General features: G+C 53.1%; 2 protein-coding genes across 13 annotated transcripts in view; both read left to right on the top strand.

Moving 5' to 3' along the window:
- The window catches only part of GTF2IRD1 (GTF2I repeat domain containing 1), a 149,676-nt gene that overhangs the window by 67,273 nt on the left and 58,398 nt on the right, over nucleotides 1-24,005 (top strand). For all 12 annotated transcript variants that reach the window (XM_034951434.3, XM_055114477.3, XM_034951433.3 and 9 more), the window contains 9 exons: nucleotides 165-254; nucleotides 3,029-3,112; nucleotides 8,500-8,683; nucleotides 13,877-13,902; nucleotides 14,929-15,037; nucleotides 16,918-16,955; nucleotides 17,462-17,542; nucleotides 18,660-18,749; nucleotides 23,553-23,600. In XM_034951434.3, coding sequence (XP_034807325.2) covers nucleotides 165-254; nucleotides 3,029-3,112; nucleotides 8,500-8,683; nucleotides 13,877-13,902; nucleotides 14,929-15,037; nucleotides 16,918-16,955; nucleotides 17,462-17,542; nucleotides 18,660-18,749; nucleotides 23,553-23,600 — 750 coding nt within the window. The remainder of the gene's footprint in view (nucleotides 1-164; nucleotides 255-3,028; nucleotides 3,113-8,499; nucleotides 8,684-13,876; nucleotides 13,903-14,928; nucleotides 15,038-16,917; nucleotides 16,956-17,461; nucleotides 17,543-18,659; nucleotides 18,750-23,552; nucleotides 23,601-24,005) is intronic.
- Nucleotides 8,691-13,868, top strand: LOC112440494 (uncharacterized). Its single transcript, XM_055114482.1, has one exon. It carries the CDS (start codon nucleotides 11,460-11,462, stop codon nucleotides 11,976-11,978), a length of 519 nt encoding a protein of 172 aa, XP_054970457.1. The 5' UTR covers nucleotides 8,691-11,459; the 3' UTR covers nucleotides 11,979-13,868.

Below are 24,005 nucleotides of genomic sequence, written 5' to 3'. Positions count from 1 at the left end.
TGGTCAGGGGCCTTGCCTTGAGTTTGTGATCACAGGAATCAGTTATTGGATGTCCCTGGCAGATGAGGCTGTTACCCCAGAGCCAGGGCCTGTGCACTGGGGCCAGATCTGGGGAACCCTCTTGGGTCCCACCTGGAACCTTCTTCCTTCTCTCCCTTGTCCAGGACAGAAGCCCACTGGGCCTGGTGGGCCTCTCATCCAGAACGTCCATGCCTCCAAGCGCATTCTCTTCTCCATCGTCCATGACAAGTCAGGTAGGACAGCGCCCACGAAGCACCCCGGCCTGAGTGGGAATCTGAGGTTGGAGGTGGTGCTTATTGAAATGGAAGTGTATCTCCTGGGTCTTTGTGAAAGAAAGGAGGAACAGCTCTGCTCAAGGGGCTGCAAGTAAACTGGGGTGTAATAGTTATCTATTGCTGTGTGATAAACTACCCCAAACTAGGCATGGTGTCTCATGCCTGTAATCCCAGCACTTTGGGAGGCTGAGGCAGGAGGGTTGCTTGAAACCAGGAGTTTGAGACCAGCCTGGGCAATGTAGCGAAATGCTGTCTCTACAAAAAATAAGAAAAATTAGTGGATGTGGTGGTGCCTACCCGTAGTCCCAGCTACTTGGGAGGCTGTGGTGGGAGGATCACTTGAGCCCAGGAGTTGGAGGCTGCAGTGAGCTGTGATCGCACCACTGCACTCCAGCCTGGGCAACAGTTAGACCCTATCTCTAAAAAAAGTTGTAACAAAAAATAAAATAAATAACCCCAAAATGGAGCTTAAAACATCAAGTGTTTATTACCTCACAGTTTCTGGGGGTTGGGAATTCGGGACTGGCCGAGTTGGGCAGTGCTCGGTCAGGGTCTTTCATGAGGATGCAGTCAAAATGTCGGCTGGGGCTGCTGTCATCGAAGAGCTCAACTGGAGCGGGAGGAGACGCTTCTGAGCTCATTCACACGGCTGTTGGTAGGAGGCCTCAGTTCCCCACCATGTGGGCTAGCCTTGACGGGGCTGCTTGAGCATCCTCACAACATGGCCACTGGTTTCCTCCAGAGTTATTGATCCAAAAGAGAGGAACAAGGAAGCCACGTGGCTTTTATGACCCATCCTTAGAAATTGCTGTCATATTCTATCTGTTAGAAGCCAGAAACATGATCCAGCCTTCCCTCTGTGGGAGAGGAATTAAACTCCACCTTTTAAAGGCAGTGATATATTAAAAAAAAAAAAAAAAAGTGGACAGATTTTTAAAGTATCACACAGAAGGCCTGAGTGTAGGAAAGTTTGGGATTCAGTTATACCAAGAAGGAATGCAGTAGGACTTGCCAGCAGTTTTGCTTTGAGGGCCTCAGCCTCACCTCCAGGAAAAGGTTCTGTAAGAAAACCCAGTCCTAGGCCAGGTGCGGTGACTCACACCTGTAATCCCAGTGCTTTGGGAGGCTAAGGTGGGAGGATGGCTTGAGGCCAGAAGTTCTAGACCAGCCTGGGCAACTTAGTGAGACCCCATCTCTACAAAATTTTAAGAAAGAAAGAAAACCCAGTCCCCTGGGTTCAGAATGGAGGACCCTCCCCCGCAACAACAACCCAACCCGTCACTGCCCCAAACAAGGTCCAGCCCTGGCAGGGAGGAGATGTGAATGTCCAGATGGAACAGCATCATGACAGGCCCATGGGCCAGGGACACAAGCTGGGATAGAATCTCGCTGGGTTATCACAAGCAAGATACTCAGTTTCTTTGAGCCTCAGTTTTCCTATCTGCAAAATGGGACTAATATCTCTGTTTAAAACTTGTCATAAGGAATTAAATAGGATATTATTATATATATAAAGTACTTAGCACAGATAAGCACTTAACAAATTAAAGTTGTTACTTTTACTGATTATAAATGAACCAATGATCACTTGTTATTATTCAATCAAGACAGAGGTTTTGAGAGAGAGACCAGCAGAGCTGAGAGTTTGGGGGAAGCCAACAAGGCCAGTGCTAAGTGAGACCTCAGATGTAGGAGGTACAAGGGTTAGATTCTCAAGATCAAGACTCAGCCCTTAGCCAGACATGGTGGTAGGCACCTGTAGTCGCAGCCACTCAGGAGGCTGAAATGGGAGGATCGTTTGAGTCCAAGAGTTGGAGGCTGCTGTGAGCTATGATCACACCACAGCACTCCAGCCTGGGCAACAGAGTGAGACCCTGTCTGTAAAAAAGAAAAAAAGAAAAAACACAGCCAGGAGTGTTGGCTCATACCTGTCATCCCAGCTGCCTGGGGGGCCGAGGCAGAGGGATCACGTGAGCCCAGGAGTTCAAGGCTACAGTGAGCTATGATTGCGCTACTGCAGTCCAGCCTGGGCAACAGAGTGAGACCCTGTCTCTATTTTTTTAAAAAAATTTAAATTAAAAAATAAAATACTCGACCTCAGGCCGGACTTGGTGGCTCACACCTGTAATCCCAGCACTTTGGGAGGCCAAGGCAGGTGGATCACCTGAGGTCAGGAGTTCGAGACCAGCCTGGCCAACATGGTGAAACCCCATCTCTACTAAAAATACAAAAATTAGCCAGGTGTGGTGGCAGGTGCCTGTAATCCCAGCTACTCGGGAGGCTGAGGCAGGAGAATCGCTTGAACCTGGGAGGCAGAGGTTGCAGTGAGCTGAGACCACGCCACTGCACTCCAGCCTGGGTGACAGAGTGAGTCACCATCTAAAGAAAAAAAAAAAACATAAGACTCGACCTCTTTTTCTGCTGAAGGGACTGCTCTTCCAGCCTCCTATATGTCTGGGGCAGGATGGGCTCGGGATGGACAGGCTGAGCCTGTTCTGACACCACACCCGTGGGAGAGGCCAGAGACAAATGTTAGGGCAGGAATGGGCAGACGGGGGACCATCAGAGCACCCTGAATTTGTGTATGGTCCGAGGTGGGAGAGGGTGGAAGGACTTGGGGCTGGGGCCGGCCTCGGGGGCTCTGGGGGTGAAAGCCCGGTGGTCATGGCCGGTGGAGGGCGTGTGACCGTCCCGTGGGGCCCTGCTCACTTGTGCCTCCTGTGTTTTGATAGAGAAGTGGGACGCCTTCATAAAGGAAACCGAGGACATCAACACGCTCCGGGAGTGTGTGCAGATCCTGTTTAACAGCAGATATGGTGAGTGGGCGGCGCGGCCCGCCGTGTGGCCCCAGCAGCCGTGTTGAGCATCTCATTACGTGGCAATCACTCGTGTTCCCCAACACGGCAGCGGGAGCCATATGCTGGCTCCCGCGCGCCGGCACCGCTAATGTCATCCGTCGCGGGCTCCTCCTGTCTGGGTAGGGGGTGGTTGTGTCAATATTTCCCTTCCAGATTCTTCAGGGGGCGGAACTGATGGCAAAGCCCCAGACCTGGGCTCAGTGGCGGGGAGCGGGACAGGTTGGGGGCAGAGATTACCCATCTGGGGGCCGGGTGCAGTGGCTCATGCCTGTCATCCCAGCACTTTGGGAGGCCATGGTGGGAGGATCACCTGAGGCCGGGAGTTCAAGACCAGCCTGACCAACACAGTGAGACCTCCCATCTCTACAAAAACAAATTTTTTAACTAGGCTGGGTGCAGTGGCTCATGCCTGTAATCCCAGCACTTTGGGAGGCAGAGGCAGGCGGATCACCTGAGGTCAGGAGTTCAAGGCCAGCCTGGCCAACATGCTAGAACCCTGTCTCTACTAAAAATACAAAAATTAACTGGGTGTGGTAATACACACCTGTAATCCCAGTTACTCAGATCCTGAGGCACCAGAATCACTGGAACCTAGGAGGTGCAGGTTGCAGTGAGTCGAGATCGTGGCATTGCGCTTCAGCCTGGTGACACAGTGAGACTCTGTCTCAAAAAATATAAATAAATACAAATTAAAAATTAAAAAATTAACCACACACCTGTGGTCTTAGCTACTTGCAGGCTGAGGTGGGAGGATTGCTTGAGTCCAGAAGGTTGAGGCTACAGTGAGCTACGATTGTACCCCTGCACTCCAGCCTGGGTGACAGAGCGGGACCCTATCTCTACAAAAAAACAAACAAAACAGATTGCCCATCAGGGGAACTATCCATAAGGCCCAGAAAAATCTCTGTTGGCCTCATGTGCAAGTCCCCCACAGTAACACACCATTTCCCACCTCCTAGCTTTACCTGTGCTGTGCCCTCTGTCTGTCACAGTCTTTTCACATTTTAGGGACAAATTCCTAATTGTTCTTTGAGACTCGTCTTGGGAGTCACCTCCTCTAGGAAGCCTTTGGGTCCCCAGCCTGGGCCAGGTAGGCCTGGGTACCCTGATGGTTCCCTATCTGTGACACATTGGGAACTTGACGCCCCCTGCCTGCCGCTGTCTCCCTGAGGGCCAGGACTGCACCCAACCCCTCTCTTTGTCCCTAGCACCCAGGACAGAGTCAGGCTCATAGCAGATGTCAGCCCACCGCACTCTGGAAAGAAAACACAAGTGGTAGGCGCTGTGGCTCATGCCTGTCATCCCAGCACTTTGGGAGGCCGAGGCAGGTGAATCACTTGAGCTCAGGAGTTCGAGACCAGCCTGGCCAACATGGTGAAACCCCGTCTCTACAAAAATACAAAAATTAACTGGGCGTGGCATGGTGGCATGCACCTGTAATCTTAGCTACTTTGGGAGGCTGAGGCAGAAGAATCACTTGAACCCGGGAGGCAGAGGTTGCAGTGGGCCGAGATCACGCCACTGCACTCCAGCCTGGGTGACAGAGTGAGACTTTCTCTCAAAAAAAGAAAAGAAAATCATTAAGGAAAGAATTTAAAAAGAAAAAAAAGAAGGGAGGATAATTCCAAGGAAGAAACAGTCTCAATAGGCTGGGAAGTCAGGGGTGGCTTCATGGACGAGGTGTCTTGTGACCACGTCTGGGGCAGCCTCTGCGTGTGGGCTGGACCTTCCACATTGACATGGGGCTGAACAAGACTCTGGAGGCCTTAGTGAGGAGCCTGGGATAGCCAGCTACCTTTGATGTGGCCACCCTGGCCCAGCCACACCTCCTCACTCCTCAGAGCTGCAAAGGGCTGTCTGCACCTGCCCCTGAGTCTCTCCCCGCCCCAGGCAGGTGTGAGCCAGGCGGAGGTTGGGGGAGGGGAACCAGGGAGGAGCCGGCTCTGCCTGCCTTGGGAGGGTTCTGCCCAGGCCAGTGTTCTGGCCTGTCCCACGCTCTGGACTTTCCAAAATGCCAAGCCTTTTCCAAATGTCAGTTCCTGAGTCACATCCAAAGAGTGTTGGGTGTGGAGTGGTCAAGACCTTGTTCCCCATAAAGCAGGAGCTCCCTCTTGGGAGCTGCGTGGGAGAGAAGGCAGCTGCCCAGGAGTACTGGGGGCCCCACGGGTGGTGGGGACGGGGTCTGGCAGCCCAAGGCATTCCACAGATCGTGGGTGAGCAAACCCTGCTCCCAGCTCTACCAGCCACCAAATCTGGGTGAATTGGGCCAGTGACGGTGTGGGTGGTACAAAGGAGGAAGAAACAGAACAATTAGAATTGGGGGAAACATTAGGCTTCAGGAAGTCTCGAGGACATGTCCTCTGGGATGATGCTGGGACCAGGTGAGGGGCCGAGGAGGGTGCATGGTGGCACTGCATGAAGGCAGCCCCTTCCCAAGGGGCAACAGCAGGGTTGGGGGGTTGGCCCTCTGTCCACTGAATCTCCCCACTGCTGAAAAGACAAGCCCCAATAAACCAGATGAACCAGACAGAGACAAATTCACAGGCACTCAAAGGACCAATTGCTCAAGGGCTGGGGCTGGGGGTGGCTGCTGATGTGGGAGGTGGGGGGGAAGTGGGGAGAGATGCTTTGCCAGCTGTTGAGATTTCGAAGGTTTCATTTGACAATGAGCTAAGTGTGACATCTCAGTGGGATCTGGATGCCAAAGCCGCCAACGCAGACCTGGGCCGCTGCATCAACAGGAAAACAGTGTCAGAGGCACCCAAGGGAGGGCCCAAGCAGGGCTGGAGGGAGGTCCAGCTCTGGGCTGGCACTTACAGGAACACAGATAAAGCATGGTGTGGCCAGAGAAGCAGGGCTAGGACAGGGAGGGGCCTGAGGAACAGCCAGGAGATATGGGAGCCTGGAGGGAGGACAGTGTGTTGAGGCCCCGTCCATGGTCATACGGGGAGGCAAGAGTGAAGTGGATACTCAGGTCAGGGGAAGGGTGACCCGTGAAAGTACTTGCTTAAGGCCAGGAGCGGTGGCTCATGCCTGTAATCTTAGCACTTTGGGAAGCTGAGGCAAGAGGATCACTTGAGCCCAGGAGTTCAAGATCAGTCTGGGCAACATAGCAAGACCCCGTTTCTTCAAAAAATAAAAAAGTAAATAGCTGGGCATGGTAACACATGCCTGTAGTCCTAGCTACTCAAAAGGCTGAGGTAGGAGGATGACTTTAGCCAGAAGTCGAGGCTGCAGTGAGCAATGATTATGCCACTGCACTTCAGCCTGGGCTGTTAGCAAGACCCTGTCTCTGAAAAAGAAAGAAAGAAAGTACCAGCTTGTATTAGGAACATAGTAGATGCTTAAAAAGTATTTGGTGTGGGACCGGGGACTGTGGTTCACTCCTTCAATCCCAGCACTTTGGGAGGCCAAGGCAGGCGGATCACCTGAGGTCAGGAGTTCAAAACCAGCCTGGCCAACATGGTGAAACCCTGACTCTACTAAAAATACAAAAATTAGCTGGGCATGGTGGCACACGCCTGTAATCCCAGCTACTCGGGAGGCTGAGGCAGGAGAATTGCTTGAACCCAGTCAGGGAGTTTGCAGTGAGCCAAGATTGTGCTGCTGCACTCCAGCCTGGGCAACAGAGCAAGACTCCATCAGGGAAAAAAAAAAAAGTATTTGATGAATGAATGAATGAAAACGTGTAGCTGGGGTCGAAGTGAATGACTGAAATGGCACAAGTCTGGGAAAACAGAGCAAGTAGCCTGGGCATGAGCCTGGATTCTGTCTGCTTGGCTGTTGGCAGAGCCGTCAGCTTCTGGGGTGTGTCTTGTTTATGGCGCTGGTGAATGAAGGGCGTGCCAAGCTCCTCCCTGGAAGAAGGCACACACCTGTGCTCACCTGTGCAACTACTCGCCTGCCAGGAGCTAACCTCAAGCTTGGGCACTTCCTTTAGCCATTTGTATATTCACTACGCAGAAAGCACTTAGTGTGTGCCCAGCCCCATTGAGGTCACAGTGGCAAGGCAGAAAACAAAACCCCTACTCTTTTTCAGACAGTCTCGCTCTGTCACCCAGGCTGGAGTGTAGTGGTGCAATCACAGCTCACTGCATCTTCGAACTCCTGGACTCAAGCGATCCTCCAGCCTCAGCCTGCCAAGTAGCTGGGACTACAGGCCCAAGCCCGGCTAATTTTTTGTATTTTTATAGAGATGGCTTCTTACTGTGTTGCCCAGGCTGGTCTTGAACTCCTGGGCTCAAGCATTTCCCAACCACTGTAGCCTTCCAAAGTGCTGGGATGACAGGCATGAGCCACTGCACCTGGCCAAAACCCCTGTTCTTATGCAGCTTCCCTTCTAGACAGTACACAGAGATGAGTGTGGATGTAGTGTCAGGTGATGACCAGTGGATGACAGACACAGCAGGGGAGGGAATGAGGGATGGAGGAGGCTGTGTTAGGCTGCCAAAGTGCTATTTGAGCAAACACCTGAAAGGAGGGAGGGAGGGAGGGAAGGAAAGATGGGTGGATGGATGGATGGATGGATGGATGGGCAGATGGATGGACAGCCGGGTGGGTGGATGGATGGATGGATGGATGGATGAAAGGATGGATGGATGAATGGGCAGATGGATGGATGGATGGATGGACTGATGGATGGATGTTTATGGATCTCTAGGAGAAAGGGATCTGAGCAGACAGAAGAGCAGGTACAAAGGCATTGAACCGAGTGTATGCTCCTGGCCTGTAGGGGAAGCACCAAGGGGGCGGCAGGGGTAGGGGGAGCACACAGAGGCATGAAGGGGGCAGATGAGGTCAGAGGTGATGAAGTCACATACGTAGGACTTTGGCTGTCACCAAATGAGATGGGAGCCACTGGACATTTTTTATTTTTATTTTTTGAGACAGGGTCTCACTCTGTTGCCCAGGCTGGAGTGCAGTGGCATGATCTTGGCTCACTGCAGCTTCGAACTCCTAGGCTCAAGTGATTCTCCCATCTCAGCCTCCCGAGTAGCTGGGACCACAGGCGTGCACCACCACACCTAGCTTTTTGTATTTTACTTTCTGCAGAGATGGGGTCTTGCTGTGTTGTCCAGGCTGGTCTTGAACTCCTGGGCTCAAGCCATCTGTCCACCTCAGCCTCCCGGAGTGCTGGAGTTACAGGCATGAGTCACCGCACCCAGCCCAGCCAATTTCCTAACAGAAAAGTGATATGATTTTGATATTTCTGCAGGATCCCTCTGGCCGCTACATGGCCAGAGTGGAGTGGGGACGGTGGGAGGTGATGGGGACCGCAGCTCCCGGGTCCTGTGTGTCCAGCAGCCTGTCTAACACTCAGCCTTGCTGTTTGGTTGTCTTTCCAGCGGAAGCCCTGGGCCTGGACCACATGGTCCCCGTGCCCTACCGGAAGATTGCCTGTGACCCGGAGGCTGTGGAGATCGTGGGCATCCCGGACAAGATCCCCTTCAAGCGCCCCTGCACTTACGGAGTCCCCAAGCTGAAGCGGATCCTGGAGGAGCGCCATAGTATCCACTTCATCATTAAGAGGTGCGGGTGGGGCTGGGTGCAGTGGCTCATGCCTGTAATCCCAGCACTTTGGGAGGCCAAGGCAGGCAGATCGCTTGAGGCCAGGAGTTCGAGACCAGCCTGGTCAACATGGCAAAACCCCGTCTCTATTAACAATACAAAAATTAGCCAGGTGTGGTGGTGGGTGCCTGTAATCCCAGCTACTTGGGACGCTGAGGCAGGAGAATCTCTTGAACCCGGGAGGCAGAGGTTGCAATGAGCCAAGATCATGCCACTGCACTCCAGCCTGGGTGACAAAGTGAGACTCTGTCTCAAAAAAGAGAGGTGCGGGTGGGCGTAGGGGTCTGGCCTTCTGCTCCGGGCTTGGCTTGGGCTCCAGGTTTTGGGGCATGTGGGCTAAGCAGGGGCCTGGGGAGGCAATGATGGGGCAGGGGCAGAATGAATGGGTTCTCTAACTTAACACAGAGAATCAGACGAGTCTGAGAGAGAATTCTGTTATAGCTCCTTGCGTAGCTGTGTGGCCTATTCCTTCTGGGCCTTTTGAGGATTGAATGGAAAATGCAGGCACGGTGTCTGGCCTAATCAGGCACTTTGTAATTTTTTTTTTTTTTTTTTTTGAGTAGAGATGGGATCTTGCTATATTGCCCAGGCCTGCATAGCCTGAGTGTCAGAGCAAGGCCCTGTTTCTTAAAAAAAAAAGAAAAAGAAAAAAAAGGCGGCAGGGGTGGGGGGAAGGGACAATGATGGCCCCCCCGACCCAAGTTTTCCTAACATAAAATGAAAAAGTGGATGAAACACACCTGACATGTAGCAGATGTTTAATAAGCATGAGGTGTTTTTTCATTGTCCTTATTTCCCTTGTGAATTAAAACATCATTAAGTGCATCGGTGCACCTGAAGACATTTCCGACCTGGGTGTCCTTGGGCAAGTTACTTAACCACTCTGTGCCTCATTTACATAAACCAGGCCTGATACCAGCCCAGGCAACATGGCGAGACCCCATCTCTGCAAAATATTTAAAAATTTAGCCAGGCATGGTGGCAGGTGCCTGTAGTCCCAGCTACTTGGAGGCTGAGATGGGAGGATCACTTGACCACAGGAGTTCGAGACTGCAGTGAGCTATGATCGTGCCACTGCACTCCAGCCTGGGTGACAGAGTGACACCCCATCTCAAAAAATAAAAAATAGGCCAGGCATGGTGGCCTGGATTACGCCTGTAATCCCAGCACTTTGGGAGGCCAGGATGAGTGGATCACCTGAGGTCAGGAGTTTGAGACCAGCCCGGCCAACATGGTGAAACTCCGTCTCTACTAAAAATACAAAAATTAGCCAGGTGTGGTGGCGCACGCCTGTAGTCCCAGCTACTCGGGAGGCTGAGGCATGAGAATGGCTTGAATTCGGGTGACAGAGATTGCAGTGAGCCAAGATGGCACAACTGCACTCCAGCCTGGGTGACAGCGAGAATCCATCTCTAAATAAATAAATTAAACATAGAATAACCAGGCCTGATAATTGTCCACGCCTCATAGTGTTGATCGGAGAGTAAATTACCAGATGTGGATGAAATGCTTAGAACAGTGGCTACAGCTTCAGAGCCTCCAAGTACACTTTTTTCTATTACACACCCCAGCCTCATCATTTAACCATCTGAGATCATCCTGGCAAAAGTGAGTCAGGAGAGAAGAGGGCTTAAAAAGGAGCCAGGGGCTGAGCACGGTGGCTTACGGCCTGTAATCCCAGCACTTTAGGAGGCCAAGGTGGGCGGATCACTTGAGCCTAGGAGTTCAAGACCAGCCTGGCCAACATAGCAAGACCCCATCTCCAAAAAGAAAAAAAAAAGTGGGGGGAGCCAGGAGGTAGAGTCTCTGCCCTGGCCCAGGTATCTGCAGGGTATGCACCATCTGGGAGTCAGAAGTGCTTTCTACAAGGCCTGAGGGTCTTGTTATTGGTGGTACAGCTCTCTGCCCCCCACCTCTGCCCCAACCCCAACTCATGCCAAGTTCTGGCCTCCTACTTCTCATGTCTGTATTCCTACTGGGATACAATAGAATCCCCCAGGGCTGTGGGTTCACACCTCAGGGGCAGATATATTGGTTCTAGCTAAGCCAGAACTTAGGAGGAGAAAGTATCTGGAGAAGATTTCTAGAACTCAGAACTGTGCTTAGAGGCTGGCCAGCGACCCCTTGGTCAGTGCCTATCATGTGGGCCTTCCAGTCCGGGCAGCCCGTGAGGGCATCTGACCGCTCCCTGACATCTGCCTCCACCCCCAATGCCCCCCCAGGGAATGGTGTAAGTCCCTGATGCTGTCTCGAACCCACATCTCCCCGACCCTGTTCTCCCTGATAAATAAATAAAACTGTAAATAATAAAACTGCAGGCTGGGCACAGTGGCTTACACTTGTAATCCTAGCACTTGGAAAGGCTGAGACAGGAGGATCGCTTGAGGCCAGGAGTTTGAGACCAACCTGGGCAATATAGTGAGACCCTATCTCTACAAAAAATAAAATAAATAGCCAGGCCTGGTGGTATGCACCTGTAGTCCTAGCTACTGAGGAGGCTGACGGAGGAGGATCACTTGAGCCCAGGAATTGGAGGCTGCAGTGAGCTATGATCACGCCACTGCACTCCAGCCTGGGCGACAGAGCCAGACCCTGTCTCTGAAAACAATAATAAAACGACAACCAATGCTGACTGTGTCTCCATCACTGGGTGGAGCTGAGGAAGCAGGCCTCAGAAAGGAAGCCAGTTTTCCCCCAAAATTATTCCCTGAGGCTGCCTCTGGGCCTGTGGATCCAGATGTGTGGGGGCCTTCAGGAGTGGCAGGGGAGTGGGGCCTCCAGCGTGAAAACAGAAGTCACCGTCAGCCTCGCACCCCCAGCTCTGCCTCCCAGGATTGGTGTTTTTGCCTCTGTTTTAATTTCCTGCTGGGTCCTCCCTTGGACATTGTCAGGTATGCAGGCTGGGACATCCCTTCTTTCCTCCTACATTCCCCCTAGAGCCCAAGGCTCTGTCTGTGGTCCAGCCACTCCATGGCAGGGAAGCTGTACCTCCATAATCAGCTGCCTGAGGGCCCCTGATCCACCACCAGGCACCACCCTGGTGGGGCTGAGGTTAGAAGGGAAAGAATGCCAGAACTCCAGTCCTGGAGGCAGGAGAGTGTGTGAGCCCAGCCCCGCCCTCTCAGACTCTCAGACCTTTATTTCATCCTCATTTTCCTGGCTAGAGGTTCCATGCATCATTTTTTTTTTTTTTTTAAGATGGAGTCTCACTCTATTGCCCAGGCTGGAGTGCAGTGGTGCTATGTCGGCTCACTGAAACCTCTGCCTCTCAGGTTCAAGCAATTCTCCTGCCTCAGCCTCCCAAGTAGCTGGGATTACAAGCATGCACCACCACACCTGGCTAGTTTTTGTATTTTTAGTAGAGACGGGGTTTCACCATGTTGGCCAGGCTGGTCTCAAACTCCTGACCTCAGGTGATCCACCTGCCTGAGCCTCCCAAAGTGCTGGGATTATAGGCTTGAGCCGCCACGCCCGGCTGGTTCCATGCATCTTACCTGGATGACTTGGGTCCCTAAATGGTCCCCTGGGTGCCCAGCCTCCCCTCCTCCAATACATTCTCTGATAATCTGACCTTGTCATGACCATTGGGGCACCTGTTGCCCACAGGGTAGAGGCCAGGTGCCTGAGGACAGCACTGAAGGCCGTGCACCTCCACCTCCAGCCTCCAGTCACCTCACCTAGCTCAGTGCTCTCTCTCCTGCAAAGTCTCTCCTGCTTCCCTCCCTAAGGGAAGGGCTGGCCACTCACTGCTTGGGCCCCCTTGATTTCTAAGACACCTGTGAAGGGTCCCACGAGGCCAGGCACAGTGGCTCTTGTCTGTAATCCTAGCGCTCTGGGAGGCTGAGGCAGGAGGATCACTTGAGGTCAGGAGTTCAACGTGGACAACACAGTAAGACCCTGTCTCTACAGAAAAATTTAAAACTTAGCTGGCATTGGTGGCGCATGCCTATAGTCCCAGCTACTTGGGAGGTTGAGGTAGGAGGATCGCTTGAACCCAGGAGTTCGAGTCTGCAGTGAGCTACGATTGCACCACTGCACTCCGGCCTGGGTGATAGAGCAAGACCCCAACTCAAAAAAAAAAAAAAAGGATCCCACGGTTCACCTTGTGCTGCCACGATCGGTTGGCAGCTCTGCTCTGTGCCGTCCTGTGCCTGTCACTGAGTAAGATGCAGGAGAAGTTCGGCAAAAGCCCTCAGGATAAACGAACAAGTCATTCAGAGTAGGTGCTGGTGGGAAATGGGCTTGAGTCACTCACCTGGGGCCAGAAGAGGCCCCCAGGGAGTTGTGAGCAGATTAGACCCTCCAAGACCGCCCCAGGGGTTGGCCCATGCTTTCCCTAACTGCAAAAATGGTTTGGGATAGGCTGGGTGCCGTGGGTCACGCCTGTAATCCCAGCACTTTGGGAGGCTGAGGCAGGTGGATCACCTCAGGTCAGGAGTTCGAGACCAGCCTGGCCAACATGGTGAAACCCCATCTCTACTAAAAATACAGAAATTAGCTGGGTATGGTTGCACACGCCTGTAATCCCAGCTACTCAGGAGGCTGAGGGAGGAGAATCCCTTGAACCCGGGAGGCGGAGGTTCATGGGGAACCCAGCGGGAAATTAGAACAGAACCAAAAACGCCAGTCATGGGAGGCAGAGCTGGGGGAGCGAGGCTGACGATGACTTCTGTTTTCACGCTGAGAGACCCCACTCCCCTGCTGAGATCGCGCCACTGCACTCCAGCCTGGGCGACAGAGCAAGACTCCATCTCAAAAAAAAAGTTAATTAATTAATTAGATTAAAGTACAACAATTAGCAGGGCATGGTGGTGCACGTCTGTAGTCCCAGCTACTCAGGAGGCTGAGGCAGAAGAATCGCTTGAACCCTGGAGGCGGAGGTTGCCGTGAGCCGAGATCGCACCACTGCACTCCAGCCTGGGCGACAAAGTGAGACTCTGTCTCCAAAAATAAAAATAAAAATAAACGGTTTGGGATGTTCTGAGGTTCCAGACATGCCCTCTCCTGCCTGCATGTCTGCCGGGTGCCCAGGTCTGTAGCTGTGCATGTGTCACTCAGTGACCATCACCAAAGGGGACTGGAGGCATCTCCCCGAGCCCTGGGAGAGTCCTCCAGCCTGCACTGTTCTCATGCCTGTCTCTCTTCTCTCCCCAGGATGTTTGATGAGCGAATTTTCACAGGTATGTGGGGACCATCTAGTCCATTCTGAAGTTTCCAGATTGGTTCCCCAACAGAACCCGAGCTGCCACCACCCTGGACTTGGTCCTCCTGAGCGCCTCCCCTCAGGCAGGGAGGGAGGCTGGGCTGTGGCTTCTGTGTCCTGGGACAGAAATGGGTCCCAGGCTTCTAGGTGCTGACAGACTGTCAGGACAACCCCTCCCAGCTTCAAATGCCCTGGACAGAGAGTACTAAAGCTGGACGCTAACCGGTGCCAGGTTGGTGAACCTGAGCCTGTGCCAGGCTCTCTTTGAAGCTGCCAGCATATTTTATTTTAATCTGATTCCAACAATCCTATGAAGGTGGCTCCACTCCTACTCTCACGTGCAGACAGAGGAACGGAAGCCCAGCTGGTGAGCACGGGTCCCTGCTGCATGCCCAGCAGTGTGACTCCAGAGCCCATGCAGTGGCCCGTGGGCCAGCACACCTGTCCCAGGAGGAAGATGCGGGCTCTTCCCGGGGTAGCAAAAGCATCACAGTTCTTGGGGTTATCCTGGCACCCCAGTTCCGGTCCCGCCTCCCACCAGCTGTGTGACTTTGGGCAAGGTCTTGTGGGCTTCAGTGTCCACGTCTGTGAGATGAGGATAAGGGCGCCTTCCTCTGGGCTCCTGGCACGATGACATGAGAGCCTGGGCTTGTGATGCAGCCGTGGGGAAGCCCCGGCCCTTTTCTGAGGGCTCAGCCCCCATAGTGTGTTGGAGGGCAGGAGAACCATCTCTGGTTGCTGCCTCCCATTCCTCCTGCCCCTTGCTCTCCCAAATCTCTGGCCACCTCTGGCACTAGGGCTGCTGTTCCTCCTTCTGGCGTCAGAGTCTCTCCCCAGGACCCGTTCCTGGCTGTTGGCTGGACATGGTGCCCACAAGGACAGGCAGAGGCCAGGCCCTATCCCCGGGATTCCCCCAGCTTCACACACAGACCTTTACCCAGGGGCTCTGCAGCAAGAGGAGGCCAGAGGGCCTTCACCCTGACCTCCCTGACTCTCCCCACAGGGAACAAGTTTACCAAAGACACCACGAAGCTGGAGCCAGCCAGCCCGCCAGAGGACACCTCTGCAGAGGTCTCTAGGGCCACCGTCCTTGACCTTGCTGGGAATGCTCGGTGAGGCCCCGCCCCTGGCCCCGGAGGCCCACGGCCAGCCCTGCTCTGGGCTGAGGCAGTGTTACCTGCAAGGGGGTACCCAGGGCGGCTCCCACCACACCACCACCCCTCGAAGGTGCAAAGGGAGGGCAAGGGAAAACAGACTCCACCTACTTCCCTCTGCCTAGAGAACTCTCACCTAGAGAACTCTCCCGCCCCCAACATCTAGCCAGATGTCACCTCTCTCAGAAGCCTCTAAATGCCCACACTAGGCCAGGCGCGGTGGCTCACATCTGTAATCCCAGCACTTTGGGAGGCCGAGGCGGGCGGATCTCTTGAGGTCAGGAGTTCGAGACCAGCCTGGGCAACATGGTGAAACCCCATCTCTACTAAAAACAAAATTAGCCAGGTGTGGTGGTGTGCATGTGTAATCCTAGCTACTCGGGAGGCTGAGGCAAGAGAATGGCTTGAACCTGGGAGGGAGAGGTTGCAGTGAGCTGAGATTGCACTACTGTACTCCAGTCTGGGTGACAGAGCAAGACTCTATCTCAAAATAAATACATGCCCACACCAGGCCGGACTTGATGGCTCACTCCTGTAATCCCAGCGCTTTGGGAGGCCGAGGTGGGTGGATCTCTTGATCCCAGGAGTTTGAGACCAGCTTGGGCAACATAGTGAGACCCTTGTCTCTACAAAAAATAAAAAGTTAGCTGGGCGTGGTGGCTGGTACCTGTGGTCCCAGCTACTTGGGAGGCTGAGATGGGAGGATTGCTTGAGCCTGGGAGGTAAAGGCTGCAGTGAGCTATGATCGCACCACTGCACTCCAGCCTGGGCAACAGAGTAAAGACCTTGTTTCAAAAATACAAACATGCAGCTGGGCATGATGGCTCACGCCTGTAATCCCAGCACTTTGCGAGGCTGAGCCAGGCAGATCACCTGAGGTCAGGAGTTCGAAACCAACCTGGCCAACATGGCAAAACCCTGTCTCTACTAAAAATACAAAAAAAATTAGCCAGGCGCAGCGGTGCATGCCTGTAGTCCCAGCCACTCGGGAGGTTGAGGCAGGAGAATCGCTTGAACCCTGGAAGCGGAGGTTGCAGTGAGCCAAGATTGTGCCACTGCACTCCAGCCTGGGCAACAGAACAAGACTCCGTCTCAAAGAAAAAAAAAAACAAAAAAACATGGATGCATGTATACATACCTACTACATGCATACATACCTACTACATGCATGCATACCTACTACATGCATACACACCTACCTACATGCATACATACATACCAACACCAGGTCTGATGCCTGTCCTGAGTGCCCACCAGACCCTGGCCCCAGCACTCAGCTTGGCTACCATCCACCAACACCCCCCAAGCACATTCTGACCTCTTAGGGGCAGGGGTGGGCCGTTTATCCCAGAATCCCCACATCATATCAGGCCTCTCCCTGCAGTTCCCTGGGAGGGAGGGAATTAACCAAATCATCTGTCCCAGGGTTCCTGCCACCTTCATTCCCCAGCCCCTTCCCCAGATTTTTAACCCTTTCCAGGCCCTGCAGGTCTCAGTCCCCCACAAGCAGTGATCAAACCCCCAGTGTGCCAAGCCCAGGAGCCCCAGAGCTCCCAGATGGTGAGGAAGGGGGATCCCCAGATGGTTCACCCCAGGAGAGTGAGCAGGTGCCTGGCTCGGCCACCCCTGGAGATTGTGGTCCCTGGAGACAAGACACGGGGAATCTGTCTTCCTGGTGGAGGTGGGGAGCACCATCCTGGAGGGCCAGGGGCCGATGGGGACAGGAATGCCTTCTGCAGTGGCACCCGCGGTGGGCCCTGACTGCCTGGAGGGGCAAGGCTGGGGCAGGGTGGCCCTGGACTTGGCTGACAGGTGTCATTTCCTGCTTCCCTTCACAGGTCAGACAAGGGCAGCATGTCTGAAGACTGCGGGCCAGGTGAGAAGGAACAGGGCCCGCTGTGTGTGTGGTGGGCCGGGAGGGCAACCACCAGCCCTACCCGGCAGCCTTGGGGAGGAGCTCAACTCAGCCCATGAGCCTGGAGTGCTAACGAGCCTCCTCTGCCCACCTGCCTCCACTAGGCCTCGCAGAGCTGAGGTGCAAGGCATGCTGGGAGCTTACTGGGGTCGGTGACATGGAGAGCTGGGTGCTGGCATCACCACTGCCTCCTGTCGATGCCCAGACCCAGGCTGCAGGTTCTTGGACCAGCAGCCTCCCCTCTGGGGGGCCTCAGTCACCGGGTCTGTAAATCAGAGCCCCTAAGCCTGGCCTGAGGGCTCCCCTGACCTCCAATTCCAGTTTGGGCGGAGCCAGGGGGCTGACATGACTTGTCCTAGGTAGGGCCTCACTAACAAGTTACAGACACCAGAATGTTCTGGAAAGAGTCACTCTGCCCAGTCGGGATCATGCCAGACTTGACAGGATTCTTCCTTTCCTCCTTGCAGGAACCTCCGGGGAGCTGGGCGGGCTGAGGCCGATCAAAATTGAGCCAGAGGATCTGGACATCATTCAGGTCACCATCCCAGGTAAGGGACGGGCATCTGAGCACCCCCTGCAGAAATCAGGGCCGGACCGTTAGCCTCCTGAGGGTCTGCCCTGGTGAAGAAGTGGCCTCCAGGCCGCTGTTTCTCTCCGTGGATTCTGAGAGCCATCGGGGTACTGTGAATGCTTTTTCTGGCCACATCTGTCCCTGCGTTGTGAATCAGTGTTCTCAGCTCTGACCTTCCAGAAGGTCCCCTCAAAACTTCACCTCCCTGGCTTGGCTCCCCTGGGATTTGTGAGGCTGGACAGAAGAAAAAGCCATGGGTGTGAGAGGCTCTGAGTTTGACCCTATCCCCTGCCAAGCCTCATTTTCCACATCTTCAGAGGAGAGGGTAGATTTGGGCGCTGGAGCCTCAGTACGGGGTGACTGTTAGAAGCCAAGAGGGTGCTGGGCACAGTGGCTCATGCTTGTAATCCTGGCATTTTGGGTGGCTGACACGGGAGGATGGCTTGAGGCCAGGAGTTCAAGACCAGCCTGGGCAGCATAGCAACACCCACATCTCCACGAAAAATACAAAACATTAGCCAGATGTGGTGGTGTGTGCCTGTCGGTGTAGCTTCTCAGGAGGCTGAGGCAGGAGGATCACTTGAGCCCAAGAGTTGGAGGCTGCAGTGAGCAGTCATCCCACCACTGCACTCCAGCCTGGGCAACAGAGCGAGACCCTATCTCAAAAAAAAAGAAATGACTGGGCGCAGTGGCTCACGTCTGTAATCCCAGCACTTTGGGAGGCCGAGGCGGGCACATCACCTGAGGTCAGGAGTTAGAGACCAGCCTGGCCAACATAGTGAAACCCCATCTCTACTAAAAATACAAAAATAAGCCAGGCATGGTGGCTCACGCCTGTAGTCCCAGCTACTCAGGAGGCTGAGGCAGGAGAATCGCTTGAACCCGGGAGGCGGAGGTTACAGTGAGCCAAGATGGCGCCACTGCACTCCTGCCTGGACGACAGAGTGAGACTCCTTCTCAAACCAAAAAAAAAAAAGAGACAGAAAGAAAAGGACCCTTGTCTGTGGGGAGACTGGGCTGGGTGGGCCCTGAGGGACTGTGACAGGAGTATGACAGGCAGAAGACACCCGTGTCATTCGGAGTTTTGTCTTCAGACCCCTCGCCAACCTCTGAGGAAATGACAGACTCGATGCCTGGGCACCTGCCATCGGAGGATTCTGGTTATGGGATGGAGATGCTGACAGGTAAGAAATGGACCTGGGCTGGTGGTGCTTAGGACTCATCTCCCCAGGGAGCAAACGGAAAGGGGTGGGCCAGGCAGGCCCCAGGTGTTTCTTGGTGTCAGCCGTCTCTAGTAGAGGAAACCCAATATATGCCTGACCCCAATCCAAGGCTGGGTTCCTTTTGGAAACCTCAAGTAGGCTCTATTTATTTATTTAGAGACGGAGTTTCACTCTTGTTGCCCAGGCTGGAGTGCAGTGGCACGATCTCGGCTCACCGCAACCTCTGCCTCCCAGGTTCAAGTGATTCTCCTGCCTCAGCCTCCTGAGTAGCTGGAATTACAGGCATGTGCCACCACGCCTAGCTAATTTTGTATTTTTAGTAGAGGCGGGCTTTCGCTATGTTGGTCAGGCTGGTCTTGAACTCCCGACCTCAGGTGATCCACCTGCCTCAGCCTCCCAAAGTGCTGGGATTACAGGCGTGAGCCACTGTGCCTGGCCATAGGCTCCATTTATAACAAGGCCCAGCGTCCTTCCCAGGAGCCACCTGTTGGAATTAATTTGTCCATTTATCCAACAACTATTTATTGAGCATCTGTTGTGTACCAGGTCCTGTGTAAGGGGCTGGAGACAAAGCAGTGAACCAAGCAGAAGTCCCCACCTCCTGGGGTGCACATCCTCATGTGAAGAGATAGATGGATAGTAAGCAAATAAGTAAAATAGGCAGGCTAAGGTGGCTCATGCCTGTAATCCCAGCACTTTGGGAACCCAAGGTGAGGGGATTACTTGAGGCCGGGAGTTCAAGATCAGCCTGGGCAACATAGAGAGACCCATCTCTTAAATTTTTTGAGATGGAGCCTCACTCTGTCACCCAGACTGGAGTGCAGTGGCGCGATCTCAGCTCACTGCAACCTCCACCTCCCGGCTTCAAGCAGTTCTCCTGAGTAGCTGGGATTACAGGCGCCCGCCACCACACCTGGCTAATTTTTTTGTATTTTTGGTAGAGACGGGGTTTCACCATGATGGTCAGGCAGGTCTCGAACTCCTGACCTCAAATGATCCTCCTGCCTCAGCCTCCCAAAGTGCTGGGATTACAGGCGTGAGCCACCACACCTTGCCTCAACAAATATTTATTGAGCACTTGCTATGTACTAGGTCCTGCGTAAGGGGCTGGGGAAAAAGCAGTGGACCAAACAGGTGTCCCTACCTGCTGGGGTACACATCCTCGTGTGGAGAGATAAACAGTAAGCAAATAAGTAAAATAGGCAGGGTGAGGTGGCTCACGCCTGTAATTCCAGCACTTTGGGAGGCCAAGACGAGGGTACTGCTTGAGGCCAGGAGTTCGAGACCAGCCTGGGCAACATAGCAAGACTCCATCTCTACAAGATTTTTTTTTTAATTGACTGACACAGTGTCTCACAGCTATAATCTCAACACTTTGGGAGGCCGAGGCAGGAGGATTGCCTTAGCCCAGGAGCTTGAGACCAGCCTGGGCAACATGGTGAAACCCTATCTCTACAAAAAATACAGAAATTAGTTGGGTGTGGTGGTGTGTGCCTGTAGTTCCAGCTACTTGGGAGGCAGAGGTGGGAGGATTGATTGAGCCCAGGAGGTTGAGGCTGTGGTGAGCCATGATGGTGCCACTGAGTAAGACCCTATCTTAAAATGAATAAATAGGTCAGGTGCATTGGCTTACAACTGTAATTCACCATTTTGGGAGGCTGAGGCGGGCAGATCACTTGAGGTCAGAGTTCAAAACCAGCCTGGCCAGCATGATGAAACCCCCTTCTCTACTAAAAATACAAAAATTAGCTGGGCATGGTGGCGCATGCCTGTAGTCCCAGCTACTCAGGAGGCTGAAGCAGGAGAATCACTTGAACCCAGGAGGCAGAGGTTGCAATGAGCCAAGATTTTGCCATTGCACTCCAGCCTGGACGACAGAGCAAAACTCTGCCTCAAAATAACTAAATAGATAGATAGATAGATAGATAGATAGATAGATAGATAGATAGATAGATAAAAATTAGACAGGCACGGTAGGACCTATGTGTAGTCCCATCTACTCAGGAGGCTGAGGCAGGAGGATCCATTGAGCCCAGGAGTTGGAGCCTGCAGTGGGCTATGATGGTGCCACTGCACTCCAGTCTGGGTGCCACAGCAAGACACCATCTCAAAAAAAAAAAAACAAAAATAGGCTGGGCATGAAGAATTGCGTAATCCTAGCACTTTGGGAGGCCGAGGCAGGCAGATCACCTGAGGCCAGGAGTTCAAGATCAGCCTGGCCAACCTAGTGAAACCCCATCTCTGCTAAAAAGACCAAAAAAAATTAGCTGGGCACGGTGGCAGGCACCTGCAGTCCCAGCTACTTGGGACACTGAGGCAGGAAAACCGCTTGAACCTTGGGAGGCGGAGTTTGCAGCCGAGATCACGCCACTGCACTCCAGCCTGGGCAACAGAGTGAAATTCTATCTCAAAACAAACAAACAAAAAGAGGCAACAAGGCAGGATGCTTAGGATGTAACACTAAGCAAAAGAGGAAAAATTGATTGTGCTTTGCTTACAACTGTGTTGCAAACGTAATCACTGGGGACGAACAAGGGTAGAGCAAAACAGTAGCAGTGTTAGGCAAAATGATTTGCGTTTTTAATTTTCTAAATCAGTTATGATGCACTTCTAATACTTTGGTAATGAAGAAAAAAATATGATTTGTCCAGCACAAACTGGGCATGACCAGACTTGACAGCAGTCTGTGGCGTAGCTATCCAGAGAGTTTGGTTGACGCCAAGCTCAGGCTAAGATGACAGCATGGCGTGGCGGCTAAGGAATTGGCACGGTGCCCAGCTGGGTTTGCAGTGGCCTTAAAAAACACCATAGAAGCCTCCATGCAGCACTCACAGCCAGAGGCTGGGTGGCACTGCAGGGGTTGGGGGCCTTGGATGAGCACAGCATCATTGCTGTTTGTTTCACAGAGCAGAACACAGGCTCAGCAAGGCTCATCCACCTCCCCAAGGTCACACAGCCTTGGGCTGGAAAACATGTTTCCCATGCAGGGCTCCTTCCCAGGCACCCCAGTCAAACCTGATGAATTAAGAAAATTCTGGCTGGGTGTGGTGGCTCACACTTATAATCCCAGCACTTTGGGAGGCCGAGGCGGGTGGATCACCTGAGATCAGGAGTTCGAGACCAGCCTGCCCAACATGGCGAAACCCCGTCTCCACTAAAAATACAAAATTAGCTGGGCATGGTGGTGCGCACCTGTTATCCCAGCTATTTGGGAGGCTGAAGCAGGAGAATCACTTGAACCCAGGAGGCAGAGGTTGCAGTGAGCCAAGATTGCACCATTGCACTTCAGCCTGGGTGACAAGAGCGAAACTCTGTCTAGAAAAAGAAAAAAAAAGAAAAAGAAAATTCCGATGGTAGTCACATCTGTAATCCCAGCTACTCAGGAGGCTGAGGCAGGAGAATCGCTTGAACCCGGGAGGTGGAGGTTGCAGTGAGCTGAGACTGCACCACTGCACTCCAGCCTGGGTGACAGAGTGAGACTCTGTCTCAAAAAGTACAAAACAACAACAAAAAAAGAAAATTCTGAGATGTCCAGGACCACCATGGATTAGAGGATTTTGCATGTGTGTGCTTTTTCTGTTTACACATATTTGATATGAAACAGTTAAATGATACAGAACTGTAATACATTGAGCAGGTGCAGTGGCTCATGTCTGTAATCCTAGCACTTTGGGAGGCCAAGGTGGGAGGATCGCTTGAGCCCAGGAGTTCGAGACCAGCTTGGACAACATGGCGAAACCCTGTCTCTACAAAAAATTTTAAAAAGTAGCCAGCCGTGGTGGTACATGCCTCTAGTTCCAGCTATTGAGGAGACTGAGGCGGGTGGATCGTTTGATCCCAGGAGTTTACAACCAGCCTGGGGAGCATAGCAAGACCCCATCTCTACAAAAAAAAAAAAAAAAAATACAATTAGCTGGATGTGGTGGTACCTACCTGTAGTCCCAGCTATTCAGGTGGCCGAGGAGGGAGGATAGCTTGAGCCCAAGAAGTTGAGGCTGTAGTGAGCTGTGATTGCTCCACTGCACTCCATCCTGGGCAACAGAGCAAGACCCAGGAAAAAGCTCCAGTCACATCCTCCTCAGGCAACCACTAGTATTCCTAGCATCTTCCCTTTGTATGTTTTTATCTATATGCTAATTCATGTGATGACTATTTTAAACAAATTGTCCCTTGTATTCTCACCTGGAAGTTTTTTTGTTTGTTTGTTTGTTTGTTTTTGAGACGGAGTCTCACTCTGTTGCCCAGGCTGGAGTGCAATAGCATGACCTCACTGCAACCTCCGCCTCCTAGGTTCAGGCGATTCTCCTGCCTCAGCCTCCCGAGTAGCTGGGATTACAGGCATGCGCCACCATGCCCAGCCAATTTTTGTATTTTTAGTAGAGACAGCATTTCCCCATGTTGGCCAAGCTGGTCTCAAACTCCTGGCCTCAAGTAATCCACCCACCTTGGCCTCCCAAAGTGCTGGGATTACAGGCGTGAGCCACCGTGCCCAGCCGAGGACTTTGTCTTGTTCCCACGTGTCCTCAGTGTCTAGAACAGACTAGCTTGGGAGGTGCATGCAAAATGATCTCAGCCTGCTTTCGTGTGAAGGCCAGGGTAGGCACCTGTATGGAATCGGGGTCCCTGATCCCATTGGAGTGGGTGCCATGCTTCAGAGTTGGGGCCCCCTGGCCTGCCATTCCCCAGCTATCTGGCCTGACGTCGGCAGTGCATGGCTTAGGAGATGATGAATGTGGCTTCCCGGCATCCTCTGTTCTCTTTTAGACAAAGGTCTGAGTGAGGACGCGCGGCCCGAGGAGAGGCCCGTGGAGGGTGAGGCCCTGTCTACCCCTGACATTTTACGCCCACCCCCACCCCATCTCTCTTCCCCTGCCGTCCACCTCCCCTTGGCCTCTGGGTCTCTTCGTTCTCTCCACCTCATCTCTCTCCAGCACCCTGGTGTGGGGGTGGGAATCCTGTGGGCTGCCTGATATGGGAGGAGATTTAAGGATTTGTCTTCTAGAACCAGGAGGTTCCTGGTCAAAGGTGAGAGCAGTTCCCACTGCTAAGGAAAATTGCAAGCCTTTGTTTTTATTACACACCCTGCTGCTTTGCGCAAAGGTTTTAAGACTGGGAACTGAGCCTCCTCTATCTGAGCAAGTAGATTAGAGGCCTGAAAGCACAAAATTTGCTTTGTGTCCAGCAGACACGCCCATTCTCAGGAACGTGAGAATTCCC

Source organism: Pan paniscus, chromosome 6 (genome assembly GCF_029289425.2).
Source record: "Pan paniscus chromosome 6, NHGRI_mPanPan1-v2.0_pri, whole genome shotgun sequence".
Classification (NCBI taxonomy): Eukaryota; Metazoa; Chordata; class Mammalia; order Primates; family Hominidae; genus Pan; species Pan paniscus.
This window is presented reverse-complemented; position numbering and strand designations above follow the sequence as displayed.

What these genes read in the sequence shown, in the direction of transcription:
- LOC112440494 (XM_055114482.1), top strand. Translation starts at nt 11,460, where the DNA reads ATGTGTGGGGGCCTTCAGGAGTGGCAGGGGAGTGGGGCCTCCAGCGTG.